Source organism: Parambassis ranga, chromosome 3 (genome assembly GCF_900634625.1).
Source record: "Parambassis ranga chromosome 3, fParRan2.1, whole genome shotgun sequence".
Taxonomy (NCBI): domain Eukaryota; kingdom Metazoa; phylum Chordata; class Actinopteri; family Ambassidae; genus Parambassis; species Parambassis ranga.
In genome coordinates, this window is record NC_041024.1 from 7,323,039 (window position 1) to 7,341,125 (window position 18,087).

Below are 18,087 nucleotides of genomic sequence, written 5' to 3' on the forward strand. Positions count from 1 at the left end.
TGGAATTATAGATGCCAGCTACTTTAGTCAGTGAGTGTTTGTTTACTTTGGGATGAGCAGGTTTTTTTTTTTTTTTTTTTTAGAAAACTCATATCTGCCATAGTTTTTTTTCCCCTTTGTTTTGTTTGTGTCTTGAGAAAAGCTTTTTTTAAGTCCTCTTCCCAGTCTTTTTAATTGACAGAAGAATCTCTCTTAACGTTCATTAAACAAAATATAGCCAGAGAAGTAAAGCACATGAACAGTGTGGAAGTGTTCAGGGTCGACTTTTCCTTTTTTAACATGTGAATACAGTTTGTATAATGACTAAAAATGGATTTTTTTTTATTTCAACTTTTGTTAATCATTAACAAACTCCTTATTTCTTGTTTTTTGAATTTCACCACCTGGTCTGCTGCAGTTACAGATTCAAATACATATTGTACAATTCAGTAAAACCTTTTCTTATCTTGGAAAATGGTGTATGCCTGTTCCCATGGAATATATAAGTATAATAAAAAAAGATCCGTGAAAATCCTTCATTGCATTTGGGGAGGAATTGCTGTTTTTATGAGTTGCCAATGCTAGGGTTTTCATTACATTTAGACAAGTATTAAAAAAAGTTCACATCATACTTGTCCACAGTTGTATTTTATGTTCAGTACATTTTGTGGTATCAGATGAATGTGTACTCGGGAGCCTCTATGCCGTTGTGTATTGTAAGTGCTCCTGGGTTGTCCAAGCTGAAGCAGGGGTGCACATAATTTCGGAAGTTACACTGGAAGGTGTGCAGGTGTTGTTCCAGATTCACATTGAAGAAGGACAGAGTCCCCCTGTTGTAGTCGAGTGCCACTCCGATCCGCACTGGGTTCACTGTAATCCTCAAGTCAGGGCTCCAACCGCTGTGCAGAAACTCATATTTATGCCTTCAAAAAAAAAAGAGAGAGCAGTTGTGAAGATTTTTTGCCTACTCTGCCATTAGGAAAGTAGATGCTAAATAATGAGCCAGCAGCAGGTTTTCAGTTCATTTCTGTGGATTAAACAAAATGAGAAATGTTGATTGTTGAATTCTGTGTAGGCAGAATCAGCTAGAAGATGCCCACAATGGCATCCGCATTCAGGGCTGGTGTGATACGCTGCGCTGAATGATTCGCTAAATGTCATAATTCATCCGTCCTGCTTTGTTCCAGGAACAGTTGCCATAGAAACACTTGTAAAATAACATATTCAACTGTGGGCTTTTCAACCGTCAATGGGCTTAGCTTTGCAGGGAGCGGATGCACAATTCTTTTTTTTTTCTGCTTTGGCAGGGAAAAATTCTGGACGCTAAAAATACAGTCTTGGCCCAGTTTCCATGAACTGCCATAGTTGTCCCTGAGAGGATCAGTTTGTTAGGTTCTAATATCAGATTGGCTGAAAAACCTGTATCTACTTTCCCCAGCTTATGCAACAAATGGGAATTAGTATAGGAGAGCAAATGTAGAAAAACAGTTACTTAAGCCCCTGTTTTGAACATGTCCTTGCTGTTTTCTCTTCAAAAACGGCTTTCTCAGGCCATTGATTCTACATGTAGGGACTTCAAGGGTGAATTTGCAGGTCTGTAGTAGCTGGTTTGAAGTTGCTTTTAAACCACTGGTAATAAATGTGAAGTCAATCTGTTCTAAATCATGTATGTCTTCAGTATCTCACTGATAAAACCATCCCATCATGGAGGACCCAGCTTTCTTCCAGCACTTAGGACATAACATTTAATAATATCCCCACCAAAGACGATGCACTTTTACCTAGTTGGACTGAGGATGTGTCTCATACACCAGGAAGTACTGTTGGCCCCAAGGTACGAGTTCTTCTCTGTGTCCTCATATGCAACTCCAATCCGAAACTCTGTCCCGTCATCCACCTCGACTTCCCAGTAATGCCTGCCTCGCACTGGAATCAAATCTCCCAAGACAGCCACACATCTATAACCACAGACAGACACTTCAATTGACTCATAAAGGGTCCTCATCTTTATTATTGTCATAGTTTTCTGTCACACAAGTAGCAGCTGTACCTGGTAAAAGTGTTGTCATCCGAGGCCATCGCACTTATTGGCAGTTCTTCATCTCCATAAAAGATGGTGAAGCCGTCTTCAGAAATGGACAGGCAGGGATGGGCAGTATCTTCCAGGAGGTAGAAGAAAGTACCTGTACAGGTAAATGGAAGGTGTTAGGCATCATCTCAATGTACCAAATAATACAAAAATAAAAAATAATACAAATATATAACTAAACTTGTCAACAATGTGTTTCACCTGTTGTGGAGATAGTTATAACTTCACTCTTGTCACTGGGTCCTCCAATGTTGACTGCTCTCACAGAGACGAGGTAACACCGTCCCGGTTGCAGCTGGATCAGACACTGACAGGTGGGCACAGCTACTATAGACCTGTGGGACAAGGAAAAAGAAAATCCATATGAAAAATGAACATGACCCTGTGTGTGAGGACAGTATTCTAGCTGAGACTAACAGTGCTGCAGGAGCTGAAGCTAAGAATAGATTTTCTAGGACAGACTGTGTCTTGATTCAGCAGCTCTATAACCATGGGACCTCAAAAAAATCCCATGCAAGCACTAACAGTGGCTTGTTTATGGAAGTATTGAAGCAAAAGCCTTATTAAAAGAAAGAGCAGTAACATGAGATGCTGTATCTGAAGCTCTGCATATCCAGCTGAGCGTTTCTATTTTCTCGCTTAGCTCTTTTAAATTAGTGTGTAACCTCTTTATTAAAAAAAAAAATAATTTAAGGGAAGGCATGATTCAATTTTGAATCATAGATGAAGTTACGGGTTATCATTGCAGCTCTTACTCCGTAATAGTGCTCTCTGTGCCATCAGTGCCCCTTTCACTGAACTCCACAGTGTAGGAGTCTACAGGGTTGGTGTTTCCCGACTCCCAGCGGATCAGAGCAGCCTCTGGGCAGCTTGTACACTCCCTCTGCTTGATCACTGGGGGTGACGGCACTGGGGAGAGAAGACTATTATTAGAAAATACTAATAATTCCAGTATGTGTGAAGAGGGTCATGCTTGTTACCTGTCATGTATAGGGCCTTCTCGCTTGCCGGGCTGATGCCTGTCGTGTTAGTAGCCGTCACCCAGAGCTCATACTGAGCGTTTGGCAGCAGATCTTTGACAGTACAGTGCGTCTCTCTCACTTTTACCTTGCTCACTGAAAAAAAATGTTACCGATTTAGTTTGTGGCTGCTCTGTTTAAAACATGCAGGTGGTACGTCTGTGTCATACCCTGCGGTGCACAGGTACTGTCAGCAGGCGTGTCCTCCAGCACTGGCCTGTAGTACAGCTCATAGTACTCCACTGTGTCGTCAGAAAACAAACTCCAGCACACACGCAAAGACGTCTGGGTGGCTGAGTTGGGCATCTGGGGGTTAATTACTGGAGCTGATGGAGCTGATTTGAGAAACATATATTTGTCAGTGACACTTCTGTGCTTTTATTTGGCATGATTGTCATCCAGAAAAATATTCAAATTATTTGTATTACTTTCATTTTAATACAAATACCAGTCTCAATTCATCAACTCTTTCCCCTGTGTCTTTAACATTGATTTTCCACACCCACTGCGCAAGCTGTAATTGACCCTTTGTAAATATGGTGCATCCTCAGTGGAGCACAGCTCAGTGACGCGCTGAATGTTTGAATGCATGGCTTTCCACTCCACCTGCTGACTTTACTCCATCAGTGCCAGTGTTTATATCAGGGATTATCCTGTCCTGTTTCCTATCAGCATGTTGGCCTGAGTTGAATGAAGATGTCTCAGATTGATGGGGTCTAATCACCATACTCTCTGTCTGTTGCTAACCTTGGTAATTACAGCTATATTGTTCCAAATAATCGCTCATTAAGCAGTCTTTAAATCATTAAATGGGCGGTAACAGTGCCGTCTGCCTCTTCTCTCACTGAGAACGTCACTTGATTATTGACACTGTGGCTGTCACTGTGTATAAAATCACAAAAGTAGTAAATTGCTGGTTATTGGTCTCTGGGCAGCCAGTGTTCTATGTGGTGTGTTTATTGACAGTCAAATGCATTCAAAAGCACAACGTGTCAAAGGCAACTGTGCAGACATAGACTGGGAAACTGATGTGTTGTAGTGTCACTGATCAGTGGTGAGTGAGCTGTGTGCAGATCAGACCTGGAACAACATTGATGGAGTCCATCATGGTCTTGACATCCGACAAGTCAGCGAGCGGAGTACTGAATTCAAGAGATGTCGACAAGGAGAGGTCAACCTCCTCTTTGGCAAACTCCTCTATTCTAGTGAAATACAAAAAGGAAGCAAGATGTAAAAGTCTAAACACAAAAGCAAAGCAGCTTGTGTTTCATCTGCCATCAGGACCACTCAAAAACCATAATAATCTGCTTTCCCCAGAATTCTGCCGCTGATGGAAATTGAATATCTGCAAATCACGAAAACAAAAATCTGCAAGAAGCAGAAAATACATTTAACCTTATAAACAGCATTCGTTTGAATCTACAGGACAGATACCCCAGTAATGGTTAATCAGTGTCACACCATGCATACTCACTGAGGAGCTCTGCAGTTACCTTTTGATGGTGGGCATAACTGTCTGTCAATATAAAAGTCAAGGAAAGCCTTTTAACGGGGACATAAATAAATCAATGTTTCATATACACAAACAATTGGCCATGTGTTTACAAGCAAAGTCATTTATCACAACTCAAGTCAACACAGAACTGCCCCAGCTCACCTTCAGGAAGAGCCTCTTGTCCTGGCTGCGGTAGATCTCCTGGGCCGTCTCAATGAGCTCCTTTGAGGCATCTAGTGCCCGACCACAAGCCAGCAGCTGACCGTACAGGGCTTCCAACTTGTTCTTTTTCTCCTCCCCCAGTCCTGCCGCCCGCTCGTCATATCGCTGCGACAACGTCTGCAGCACATCATTGTAGTGCTGCTCCAAATGCTGCTCTTGGCGACCAAAATTCTCCTGTAAAATTTTTTGTCATTCACTAAACTACATTTTATTTCCAAAAAGTATCATATGTGCATTTGGCATTACCTCCACTGTGAGAAAGATTTCCTCCAGATGACCTGCGAAGTTCTCCATCTCTGTCACCTTCCCCTGCAGCTGATTCCTGATTGAGATGATTTCATTCTGAAAATAAAAGTCTGTTTTTGTTCCATATATAAACTATTATTCAGCCTTTGTTGGCAAGGTTTTCTGTACATGTTGTTGGTTAGTTAAAACTAAAAACAAATCCTTTCATGTAGACAGCTCCATCTTCTGGGACTTAATGGTAAAAAAATGTTAACGATGCCTTAAGTGTCACACCGTGTGTAATTTATTAGGAAGATAAATCTTTTATGTGTTCATTTTTTCCATACATCATTTGAAAGGGTGATAAAGGGTGAAATCAGATGGGAAAATATCAAATATTTCATTCAAACATTATAGGCTGAAGTTGTGTGGTGTCCTCACCTCAGTTTCACCCTCCCTAAACACATCATCACCACCATCATCATCATCATCAAATCCATCTTCTGCTCCAGTGGGGGATGGAGAGCTGTCCTCACAAGGATCAAAACACAAGGACTCGTTGGTGTTGACAGAAAACCTAGCATCTGCTCTGTCCATGGTGGTCGACTCTCTGCTTAACTCCTGGTGCTCGGACTCCTCTGCTATCACATCCAGCATGCCTCCTCGGATCTCATACAGGTCCATGAGGGCAGTGACTGTGGGAGGTTTAAGATACAAGATCAGTTGATTCAGCAACCCCTGTTCTTAACTAAATGGATCAATAGACATTTAAAATAATAGCAGAATAAACAACTACTGTTCCTATACTTGGTATGAACAAAACATGTGCAGAGCAGGCTGTTGATTAAATTAAAAAAATACCTGGATAATTCTGAAAGCCAGTCTGTCCTAAACAACCGTCTCAGGCCAGTCTGAGAAGTGAACTCTGCAAAGAGTCCAACTCTCAACCAGCAACTGTGACAAAAATAGATGGCACTCAGTCTGCTCAGATGTCAAAGGCATGTCAAGCATCCACGCAGGAAACATGTGAGTTATAAAATAAAACACACAGTTTAGACTTGTTGTCAGGGTTCCACTCTTACAATAACTAAAGACTTACAATAAGGCTCATCTGATCATTTTAAATACTTTGATATTAGGAGGTGGAAATCCCCGCGCATGTGACTCAAAGGTCATAGTTGAACACAACACTGTGGGCACTATGGTACATTCAGGGCTGCTCGTATAATCTCCATCATAGTATGATTTAAACGCTTTTAACTAGAAATGTCTGCATCATCACTTGTTTTTCCCTTGTGAGGAAAAGATACATTGTGCATTATACAATGTAATATAACAATATATATGTAATATAAAAGTTCGTTTTATTCTACCACAAATGTTTTTTTATAATTGAGAACATGTATGCTTTTCTAAATCCGCTGCCGTACAGTGTTTAAAAGATCCGAGTTTTCCAAGGTACATGAATACAACATACGTCACACAAATGGCGGACGTTGTAAACAGAGCCAACAGCTTCTCGGAGGCCAAAGCGAAACATCTCGTTTTAAGATGAATACTGTGGAGTTTGATCGGTTAGACAGCCTGGAAGGCTGGGTGGCTGTTAAAAGTAACTTGTTTGAAGAAACCGAGACGTTTAAGTTGGGCTTTATCGTGCAGTGGAATGTCATCGAGTGTAAGTTCGCTGTCACTTGTCACAACCGGACGTTACAGCGGCAGAAACGTAAAGCCGAAGTCACCGTCGGTGGCGACCCTCAGATGAGCTGGGCTGGGCTCTTCTCCGTCAGCGATCTGAAACACATCCACCAGCAGTTTACATGCGTGGCAGACGTCCTGGGAACCTGCTTCCCGAATCTGTCGGACTTTGAAGAGGGCAACATTTGGGACCTTCTCTTCCTGAATCGCAGGTCAGGTCCTGAGGATGACGAGAGGGATTTTGACACGCCGTGTAGAAAACTCGAAAAATACTTCAGTACAGCCATTGACATCTGCGGGCGAAAGATTGTTCTCGATACCTTGTTCACTCAGGATGAGAGGGATGTTGATGAATACTTTGAGAATCTACAGGAGTTCAAAAAGAAGACCATGCAAGAGGAGATGTCGAGGGCCAAGAATCACCTGAAACAGGTGAGGCCACAAACGTAGTGTGTGCAAGGGCCTTTCAGGTGGCGTCCTATAACTGTACGAGAATAAAGCAAAATTATTTGTGTATCATCTTAAATCACAGCATGCTGCTGTGTTGTTCTAGCAACTCTTGATTTATGTGGTATAACCTGGGAATGGATTAATGGGAGGATAGTCTGACGACTAGCTCCACACAGTGGTGGCCTACAATGACACAGCAAACTTTTACTATTTGTCAAAGCTTTAAATGTTGACCAGGTTTGTTTTTAAGATTTACCTGCCCCTGTGCATTTGAACAGCAGTGATTTAAACAGACAACAATCAGAATCAGAATCAGAAATACTTTATCGATCCCAGGAGGAACATGCTTGCATTCCAGGTGCTCCATGTATACCCAAAACAGGTTAGAAATATAAAATAAGGTAAAATAGTAGAGTAGAATACAAAACATTAATAAACATTCAAGTTAAATCCAGGCAAGTGAAAACTGATAGTCATATATGATACAACTTATACTGTGTGCAGTAAAATTTTACAGTGTCTACAATAAATCCAAAATGGATATAATAATTAACAAGACAGTGTGTTAGATCAGATTGTCTGATCTCAGAGGGAGGAGTTGTACAGTTTGATGGCCACAGGAAGGAATGACCTGCTGTGGTGCTCAGTGGTGCATTTAGGAGGGATCAGTCTAGCACTGAAAGTACTCCAGCACCTCAGCAGCACGTGGTGGAGAGGATGGAAGCTGTTCTCCAGGATCCCCTGCAGCTTAGACAGCATCCTTCTGTCTGACACTGCTGTAGGGGAATCCAACTCCACCCCCCACAACATCACCGGCCCTTCTGCTCAGTTTATTGAGTATGTTTAGATGTATCTTTTTCCACATTTAAAGGTGTATTTGATCCAATCCAACAGTCATGCAGTAAAGGTGTTTGTGGTTTTAAATTGCTTTACATCTTACGGCCTAAACCAAATATTGTTTTGTGTTTAATATGATGACACCTTATAACAAAAAGGTATTTTTTCATTAACCAATCATCTGTATGGATATTCATCATGCTGATCTTGATGCAGTGAATGTATGAAAACCCCATGAAAGCCTTTCACATGACATAGTTTGTGAATAGCCACATTTAAGGAGACAAATTTGTTTGACTTTAGCAGCCAGTGTCGGAGAACTGACTTCAGGAATCCCTGTGGTTCTAAACCACAAACCTCATCTAGAAGTGGCTTCACAAGGCCACCTCCAGCCCACCCAAGTTGTATTCTGAAAGGGCAAATATTGACTGTTATGTTGGCACCCCTGGATTTGATTGATGTGAAAAAAAATGTTTGAGATTTCAGTGTTTTTCCATTTCATCTGAGGTATGAAAAGTCATGCAGAGCAAAGACTAAGAGCTAAGAATAAAAGAATAAAAGCAGGTAATGGTGTCTGTGTCTCACATTTTTTTTTAACAGCTGCTGCAGAGTCACAGCAGTGCTGATGGAATGGTTTTGCTGCTCGGCATCTACGAGGAGGAAGATGAGGCCTACCATGAAGTAGTCACTGTGGCCACCACGTTCTTCCAATACCTGCTGCAGCCTTTCAGGGACATGAGAGAGCTGGCTTGCCTTTACAAGATGGAAATCTTGGTAAACAAATATTTTACTGAATGATTATCACAGTGGGTGACAGGGGTTTGTACTGTTTTTGATTTAATAAAATGGAACAATATTTAATCTGCTAAAAAAACTCCACCTCTTTATCAGACAAATAAGACCAAACTGATTTTTTTTAACTAAAAGCAAGAAGTAAGTATGTTAAAAGTCTCCTCTGTGTGTGTTTTTTTTAAACCTTGACTCTCTGTAGAAATCTTTGGAGTTTGAGGATTTGGGTCCCAAGAGAATTTCAGCTTTGGAGAAGGAGGCGGAGGAGTGGAGAAAGAAAGCAGAAGATGCGATTGCCTCAATTCAGGACATCACTGTCACCTACTTTGCACAGACTTCAAAGGCTCTGGCTGGTATGTAACTTGCAGTTTTATTTAACTATGGATGGATTCGTTGAATAATGACTCTTATGTGTCACAGAAAGAATAAAGTGCAGCAGTCACAAGCTGAACTGCAGCTGCACATACATCAATTAATTATTACCTAATATCCTAATAATTAAACATTTTTCTGCTCTTTCTTATAAATTGAATTTAAATTCATAATATTGTTTGGAAACCATCTTTATCTATTGCATTGTGAGTATAGTTGTGATATGATAAAGACGTAGACCCCAGAGATTGTATTGTAACCTTTGTATTTTGTTTTCATTTGAGTGCAGGGAAGAACTTTAACCTATCCCTTCCATATGTGTCCAGGTATGCTGAAACAGATGGAGGAGGATAAGCGTCGTTTTGGACCCGCTGCCTGGGCGTCTGCAGCTCCCAGGTTGGAGAAACTCCGCTTCTTGTTGGCTAAAGAAACCCTGCAGCACATGAGAGCTACGGAGATGTGCCTCAGCCGCAAGAAAGACGGCATTAAAGAAAGGGTGTGTATTCCACTGTTTTATCATTAACACAAATACATTTTGTAGTTTGTTCAGCATTTACATACCGTATTAGAGTCAGATACAGTTGAAAGGCTTTAGTTATCATTCATATTTTCAGAGCCAAGGTTGTAAGTTGTAAGTCTGTAGAGATGTGACACAGTGTATCTTTCACTTGGTATTCCAGTCTGATGTGAATCTCTGGCTGCTTCAGCCCTTTGATCTATTTATAAAGCCTCTCTAAAAACACAGAGATTTCCCTTGATACACCCCCAAAAAACCTGCATACATGAATAAGTGAGTGTGCCTGTCTATGTATGTATGATACTCAAAAACATTCCAGCTACATGCATATCTGTGACCACACTGGGGGGAAAAAAAATTAAAGTCAGGTTGGTTGTATTTTGAGAAGACTGCAGCAGATTTCTTTCTGTTGTGGGGTGTCAGAAGAGAAAAGAGAACACCTTCAGCACCCTCACCTCCATGTGGCTCCATTATTCAACGATTAAGCCCTTTAAAAAATCAGGGTTGAGGATGCTGGCAGTATCTACCACTGTGAAATCAACATGAAGCTTTACACAGACAGCTGCGTGTGAGTGTTTATAATGAGATCAGTGAGCTGCACCTACACAAAAGCTTGTGCTGGTGGCATAACATAACTCAGTGACTGTTGAGTGCACTGCTCATGTAACAGCAAGGCCTCCTTACATTGTCTGTCTGTCAATTAGATTTCTGCTTTTTTATGTGATACACATAGTGTACTTATGTTTTACTTAATTGAGAGTGTTAAAGGATGTGAACCTGTGCTTTGAACATATTGGCTCTTAACCATCAAGCATGCTGAACATTACTGCACTAATATTGCAGGTAGCTGTAGGTTTCAGGTTATTACATCACAGCACAAAAGCTTGCAGAGAAACCTGAGGTTGGTTATCCATCACAAGCACTTTATTTTTATGTCAGATCTTACATCCAAACTTCTGCTGTCACAAAGCATTTAAGTTCTTACACAAATGTGTCAGAAAGCATCCACAGCGTGCACGTAACGGAAAGCCACCAGCGTGATCCTTTATAGTGGCTGACTTCGTATTTTTCTGTTGTTGTGAAGCAGCTGGGGAACCTGTCAGCCAGAGTCCAGAGTCAGAGAGCTGATTCTAGGTCTGCATTTGAGGACAACCAGCAGCCGGAGACAGTGGACCAGCTGGAGCTGCAGTTCTACGAAACCCAGCTAGAACTTTATGACGCCAAGTTTGAGATCCTGAAAAATGAGGAGCAGCTGCTGGTGGCCCAGATAGACACCCTGCGACGGCAGATTAAAGGTAAATGTTTACAATGCATCTAGTTAAAAGAAGTTGTTAACATTAACTCACACAGGGGAACTGATGTTAAACACTACAGCAACATTAAACAGTTTGTAATAAAGACACTGGATTGAAGAAAATCCTTAATAATTAGCTGCAGTTGCAAAATATCTGAGGGAAGAAATCTTGCTGTCTTCGCCACAACACTGTATTTAAATCAATACAGTAAAACAATGGATGAAAATGGAAACATCATGTTTTGTAGTATATAGGCCGCAATTAGTAGCTTAAGTCTAGTCACATAAGCCACTGATGCTTGTTTTTCCACCACTGGATTGTGGAGAACAGGGCAATATTCAATATATAATATATGGTAAAAGGCAATATAAGTTCTGAAGAATGAGCATATTTTTCATGCCTGTGTGTTTATATTATTATTCGGCTTCTCACTAAAAGGTGGGCACCTTCCCTGCTGCTTAGCAATGAGTGATGTCACCATAAAAGTCACTTGCCAGCAATTATCTCACTTTAGCATAGTCATGGAGCTCCCCAGTGATAGTTACTCTCGGGGAGTCCCCACAAGAGTTAGGCCTGCAACCTTCTGGGGAACCACGCCTCACTGTTGGCTGACGTATTGCTGTTTATGTTGTTGAACTGGACCTTAAAAATGCTTGAGTCACAAGCGTAGGAATTATCATCTACATTGTGCTTGGTTGTATTACAGTGAAGAGGTGTCTGTGAAGGCTGTACTTTGAGGAACTACTACTGTATTTTTTTCATGTAAATACTTCCCTAATTGCTCCTCTTGGGACATGGGATGTTTGCTTCCAAGGTGTGTGTCTGTGGTGACTTTGGACGTCATTATCTTAAGGTTTTGATGTTGAGAGTTTGTTGTGCCTATAATACAAATAAATTAGTCAGTGGGAAAGGAGACTTTTCCATTACCCTTATTGGAATATACTTTATGAAATATTTATGAGAATCAACTTAAATGGAAAACATTAGATCACATTAGATGCTTTACAGTTGTCATAATAAAATAGAGTGCATCAAGGTGTCAAAGTGATTGGACTGCAATCTGTGTTTCAGAACTGAAGGAGGAGGTGGTGTACTATGATGTGTGTGAGGATCCAGAGGAGCTGCAGAGTATGGTCCACACTGGTATTCAGCAAGGTAACCTCCCGGCTGTCGGTCAGCTCAAAAGACGCCTACAGACCCTGGAGACCAAGAGAGGCAACATCTGTGCCCGGAGAGCTTATCTGCGCAACAAAAAGGTGTGGGCAGTGCCACCACCAGTGATTTATTTTACAGTGTCTGCACGAATGATTTGTGGCATTGTTAGTTCTGTGGTAGAACAAATGTATTGATCTGTGAAAAAGACTGGAAATAATTGGAAGAGATGCAAATGTCCTCAGCCCCAAATCTGCTCGGTTTCCCTAATTGTATCAGTTTTGTATATAATTTAGTTGGCTTTTTCTCTTGCAGGCTCATTTATCTGACTAAAAAGCCGTTTTTTAGCTTAGAGCAAAGTTGGAAGAATTCCCTAGTTAGTAATGCTCTTCTGTTATATTGACTCACTTCTGTACATGTCAACCTGCAAGTTTGTGTGTGTGTGTTTAGGATCAGTGCATGGAGGCCCATGAGCAGAAGCATCTGGCAGCCAAGGAGAGCTCCACAGTCTTTAACCAGCATCATCTGATCCACCTGGTATGTCACCACGGCAACAACACAGCCCAAAGAGAACTTCCTGCACCAATTGCAAAATGAAGCCCAATGTTGTTTACCTCTGTGATAGCTCTCACTGTCTCCCTCTGTTGTCTGCAGAAACGAGAGAAGAGGAAAGAGGAGGAGCAGAGGAGGAAGCAGTGGGTGGACCAGGAGCGGGAGAAGACTTTGAGCAGATTACGGTCCTTCAGAGAGGTCAGGCTCTCATAATGTCTCTGCATAGCCTCCCTCCCACAGCTTCTCCTCTCTTAATAAAGCCCCAGAGGTTGCTGCTTCATGCAGGCTTAATTCAATAGGTCACCTCAAAATGAATACTCTGTTATTAAATACTCAACCTCAATGTCAAGGGAGGTTCTGATGGCCATGTGTAGTGGCTGTGGGCAGGCTTTTCTTCTAGTGACGTCTCTTTCAACAGTGCTTTAAATAGTGCATGACAAAAATAAGAGGAAATTTTCAGATGTTTGAATGGGAACAACACTGTTTCAGAGGTTTCAAACATGTGACAATGACATTCTGGTGGTCTCCTTCGGATGTGCAGTGAAGTTTAAATATGCATTAAGGGTGATTATACTCCTCCAGTTATATTGTATGTATAGTAAAAAGCAAATGTTAGTGTGTTGTTCATCTCAAATCATCATTGAACCAAAGTACAACCTCAAAGAGCAAGCATAGCTGTATTAGAAAATTACTGGGAAGTTGGTATGAATGATTCATGATTGTTTGAAATGGAAAAGCATGGCAAGATCAGTAATGGTTGCTATTGATTGATGGCTTTATTAATTCCTGCATTGGTTTTGCTGGTATCTTTTTCTGAGTAAACATGTATTGTGATGTATTCAGCTGTAGAAATGTATGTAGCCTCTTGTGTTGCTACAGTGACCTACAATGGGTTTAAATCCACTTTCTTGTTCAGTCCTTCACTAGCTGATATGTACGGTAGATTGTTGTGCTTGTGTTGTTAATAGTGAGAGAACACTTATAATCAGCATTTTTTTTTCATCACTGACTGGCCAGCCATGAATCTATTTAGCTCTCACCAAATTTCTGAACTCTTGAAATCACATAACAGTCAAATATGCCAGGGTGCGGTCAAACAACAGTTGTGTGGTGTTCTGAGGGGAAAGGCTAACATCTATGGGCATTTTTAGGAGTTTGTTGACAGATGTTGGGAAGATCTTTTCATTAAAACCCTCCCTTGAGGGCTTTCTTAATTTTTCTTGTGTGATAATGTAATGTAATTTTATTAATGTACTGCAACCAGGGGGATATTTTGGACACAGCATTGCCCTTTTACATATTTCATTGCTTCTGACTGGACAACACTGCAGATGTTTCCTAGCAACTGATATTGCACATGACCGAGCCTTGAGTCTTTACTATCTGAGACATCACTTTAATCCACCATCCTGATTTACAAGCTAATAAGACCTTAGAAATGGCTCCCTTTTGATAAATTTTAAATAGCTGGTTGGTTTCCCACCCACATCAGCTTTGTCGAGTGTCCTTTGTGATGTTGTTTTATCCATTTCTGTGAACTGTGCCTGTTTTCATTTGAGTTTTGTAAAATTGTCCTAAAAGAGCAGACTTTGGGAGGATTTACCTCCTGTCTGCATCGTTTCATATTTGCTTTTATGTGCACATTCCTTTTGTCACTGTGAGACCTATTTAAAGCAAACAGAATTAGATGTTTGTGTGGGTGTCAGCTCTCTTAGAGCATTTGACAACATAATGTCCTTGCTTCTCAACATATTTATTTTCTGTCATATTTTTATTTTTAAAGAAGCGACAAGGGCACTACATCCTGAAGACTCCTCAGTCCAGGATGTCTTCCTCAGAAGTCCCGTGTCCCTCCCAGCCACTGTCCATCATCAGCCTCGACCCGTCTGCATCATCTGAAGCACCACCCTCCATCCGTCCTGCACCCAGGCGCAACAAAACACCCAAAAAGCAGCAGCCTAAAGACATTCCTGTCCAAATCTACTCTGCACCGCCACCTCCAAAATCAACAACAACAACAACCTGTCCTTCCGTTCCTCCTCCTCCTCCACCTCCTCCTCTACCTCCACCTCCACCTCCACCTCCACCACCTTTGCCTCCCACCATGCCTCCTTCATCTGTCAAAGCTCTGCCTTCCTCTGAGGACACGCCGATGCCTCTCAGTGAAAAGGAGGCCCCTCCTTTTCCAGCCAAGAACACGCTCAAACAGAATATAGGTGAGACTGAAATACATGCAACATAATTCAGCTTTTCATGTGTCTGTTGAAAAGGAAAAATACCAAACAAATGGAGCAGGAAATATGAATATGTTTGACTGCAGGGAAGGTTGTGTTTGTTTGTTCCAGAACAACTGTGCCTAGAGAGAGAGAGAAAGAGAGAGAGGGAGTCAGAGTGTGTGTGTTTGTCTGCACATGGTGTTCTGTCCTAAATTCCCAACTTCTCCCATGAGGCCAGAGAAGGCATTTTACCTCAGTTGTGGTCCTGCTGATGCACACACTCAGCTCCAGGGAGACAGTAATGTCCAACGAGGCTTCAGTTTTATGAGCTATTGTGAAATGGAGGTCAATCAAAGGAAGCTGTTTTTAACATTGTTTTGTGCACTAGTCAGAACTCATGAAAGCTCCTGTGCTTACTGCTTTGAAGTAACCTTTTTAGACTCTTTATCAAGAATGATTTTTTTCATTTTACTGTAGCATCTCCTGTGGAAAAAGTGTTTATTTTTATTGTAATGTAGGAACAATGGATGAAGTGTTGGCCTCACTGCAGCGTGGACAGATTAGGCTTCGAAAGATCCCTGCTGCCAGCACGGTGACACCTGCTGAGGACACGAGGAGCAGTCTGATGTCTGCCATCCGACAGGGAGTCACTCTGCGGAAGGTGAGGTGTAACTATATTGTAGCTTGTAGATTTATTGCATATTTGTGTCAATCGATGAGTAACAAACAATTTTCAATCAAAACATATCCGTTATATAATTTTCCCAACTATAAAAAGGTACAGCTCAGTTTGCATCCTGACCAGAACTTCTTTAGAAGAATATAAAAATGAGTGTTGAGCTATACTGAAATATTAAACCACATCTTAAAATAGTCTCAAACAAGTCCACTGTTTACCCCTGAATGAGTAATGTTTTCTAAAAACCAGCTGTAAGGCAAGGCTGGCACCTGCCTAGAAATACAAGTCTGTATTTCTGAACTCTTTAATAGAGACCAGAAGGCTAAGAGCTGGAAAAAGGTAAAGTCTTTTACCTTCAGGCTCTCTGTGGTAACAAACATTCTTCCTCTAAAATTAATTAATGAATTAAAATAAGTATCTTTTACTTTTGTGAATTTTACACCAAACTACTTCGTCAAACCATTATATGTGCACTTCATGGTACAATTCAGGATGAAACGACGATTTGTCTCCCACCACTCACCAACGAGCCCAATCTGACAGCCCAGATTTAACAGTACCAATTTGCATTAATGTCCAAAAACAGACAAATAACACTAAAACAGCTAAATGTGTGTTTTGGATATTTTATTTCTACTAGTCTGACATGTCATGGAAGTACAATAACAAATCCTAAAATTGGCCAGTTTTAAAACAGCAGGAATCTTCTGTAATGAGTGAGAAGCAGCTGCATGAAGAGAGCAGCCATAATTAAATTATCTTCCCTACTCCTGACACAAATGCAGCAATGTAGTCAAAGCTGATCAGTAAGAGTCTGATTATGATACATAACATAGAGCTACACCAACAAGTATGACCTTTAGTGATGGCTGCTGCAGACACAGGTAATAATAACATCAGTCTTGACTGTAATCCTTTTAGCTGCTTCAGTTGCAGGGTCCTGTATTGCATTGTTTGTTGGTACACCTACATGGAGCAGAGCCATTGTTAATAAATTAAATACTATCCTAACAGCAGGAGGTAAAATGGCATTAAAGTGACTTTTGTGGTTCTGTAGATGGTCCCTACGCGAGCGGAGGCCCAGAGCAGTGGAGACAACGAGCTGGAGCGCAGCATCAAGGCTGCCATGTTGAGGATGAAGAAGGTGGCGGCCGACTCGGAGGACGAGGAGGAGAGAGGAGATGACGAGACACAGAGTACAGACTGGGACAGCTGAGAACAGACACATGTTGATGAAGGTGCTGTCTTACATTAACTCCCTGCTCAGTTTCCTTCACGGTTTGTGAGCTTAAATTGCTGCCAAATTTTCACCAAAAGCGGCTTCTTTGAAAAGGATGGGATTACGCCTTCTCTGCTCAAACATTGCAGTTTTTTTTAAGTTGTCACACAGTAATCCTCTTGGTCTTTGAAATAGCCCTGAGCTGTTGTAATGCATCTAAAACCTCCTCAGTCCACCTCATCCGTAAGTGGCAAAATCAGAAATGAGTCCCCTCTAAAGCAAAAAGCTGAGTGATTAAGGCTTCATCAAAAGCAAAGCCAGGCAGTAGTACTGCCTGTCTGTAAATGATTGAATTTCTCCCAACTCTATGCTGGAAAGACCGTTGCACAGTAGGAGCTGCAGACAGAAACTAAACGCTACACAATGTCTCATTTTATTCACATAGCTGAGTCTAAACTCATTATTTTGAATGTAATTGTTTAACTGTACTTCAACAAAGGGCTACAGAAGTCTCAAGTTTAGCACTTAGTACTAAAGAGAGAAGAGTCATGTTGTGGGTTCAGCAGTGTTAATTATTTACAGTCTGAGCGTAGTCGTGTATTACAGGCTGTTTGAGGCTTCTTCATGTCCCTGTTTTTCTTTCCGTGTTGTCAGGAATGTGTGAACGTGCAATTTTTAAATAATCTGTTACATCTTCTATAATGCCAAAACACAGTGACAAATTAAGAATGTTAGATTGATTTTAAATGAACAAGTACTTGTAATAACTTGTTTTAGATAACTGTGTTTCTAATCATTGAACCGGTGGAAAAGCTTGATTGTGGTTAGTCTTATGACCTCTGAACCTGTGTCATAGAGCACTTAACTTACCTGAACCTTACAAAAAGACAAGTATAATGTTATTATGCACAATACTGTATGGCAAACAGGAATAAATCGTTTGCAGAATGAATTAATTCCCAGTGTGTTGCGGATGAGCATGTGCCGGCTGAAAGGTCTACACCTGTGCTTTAATAATAAATGACATGTCAGGTAAACATGAAACGTTGCAGATCGCTTTATCTTTTCCCATTTGGATCATTCAGCCTTCACCCTGATCTCTGCAGGTTAGCTTTCGTCTGGGCAGTAATGAACACACCTCCCCTCCCCTCCCCTCTTCTTTCACGTCATCCACAGAGGTGTCTTATCAAACCTGCACGGGTGAACCCCAGAGAGTGCGCTCTGGCAGATTTGCAGCCCACGATTCACATTGTAATATCCATCCTGACAGCCGTCGCTCTCATGT

General features: G+C 41.3%; 2 protein-coding genes across 3 annotated transcripts; one reads left to right on the top strand and one right to left on the bottom strand.

Moving 5' to 3' along the window:
• Positions 1 to 304: 304 nt before the first annotated feature.
• fsd2 (fibronectin type III and SPRY domain containing 2) lies at positions 305 to 6,045 on the bottom strand. Its single transcript, XM_028402280.1, has 13 exons — positions 5,891 to 6,045; positions 5,471 to 5,724; positions 5,051 to 5,146; positions 4,745 to 4,978; positions 4,581 to 4,603; positions 4,168 to 4,289; positions 3,258 to 3,422; positions 3,049 to 3,183; positions 2,824 to 2,977; positions 2,270 to 2,403; positions 2,030 to 2,162; positions 1,761 to 1,937; positions 305 to 902 (listed from the first exon to the last, which is right to left on the bottom strand). The coding sequence occupies exons 2-13, from the start codon at positions 5,711 to 5,713 to the stop codon at positions 653 to 655; spliced, it is 1,866 nt and encodes a 621-aa protein (XP_028258081.1). The 5' UTR covers positions 5,714 to 5,724; positions 5,891 to 6,045; the 3' UTR covers positions 305 to 652.
• Positions 6,046 to 6,492: 447 nt separating this feature from the next.
• whamm (WASP homolog associated with actin, golgi membranes and microtubules) lies at positions 6,493 to 17,846 on the top strand. 2 transcript variants are annotated; one of them, XM_028402764.1, is made up of 11 exons: positions 6,493 to 7,156; positions 8,612 to 8,785; positions 9,003 to 9,153; positions 9,499 to 9,668; positions 10,774 to 10,984; positions 12,056 to 12,240; positions 12,587 to 12,673; positions 12,791 to 12,886; positions 14,472 to 14,904; positions 15,423 to 15,565; positions 16,641 to 17,846. In XM_028402764.1, the coding sequence occupies exons 1-11, from the start codon at positions 6,581 to 6,583 to the stop codon at positions 16,797 to 16,799; spliced, it is 2,385 nt and encodes a 794-aa protein (XP_028258565.1). In that variant the 5' UTR covers positions 6,493 to 6,580; the 3' UTR covers positions 16,800 to 17,846. The 2 variants fall into 2 exon arrangements, with proteins under 2 accessions (XP_028258565.1, XP_028258566.1); XM_028402765.1 differs by having other exon boundaries at positions 10,777 to 10,984.
• The last annotated feature ends 241 nt before the right edge of the window (positions 17,847 to 18,087 follow it).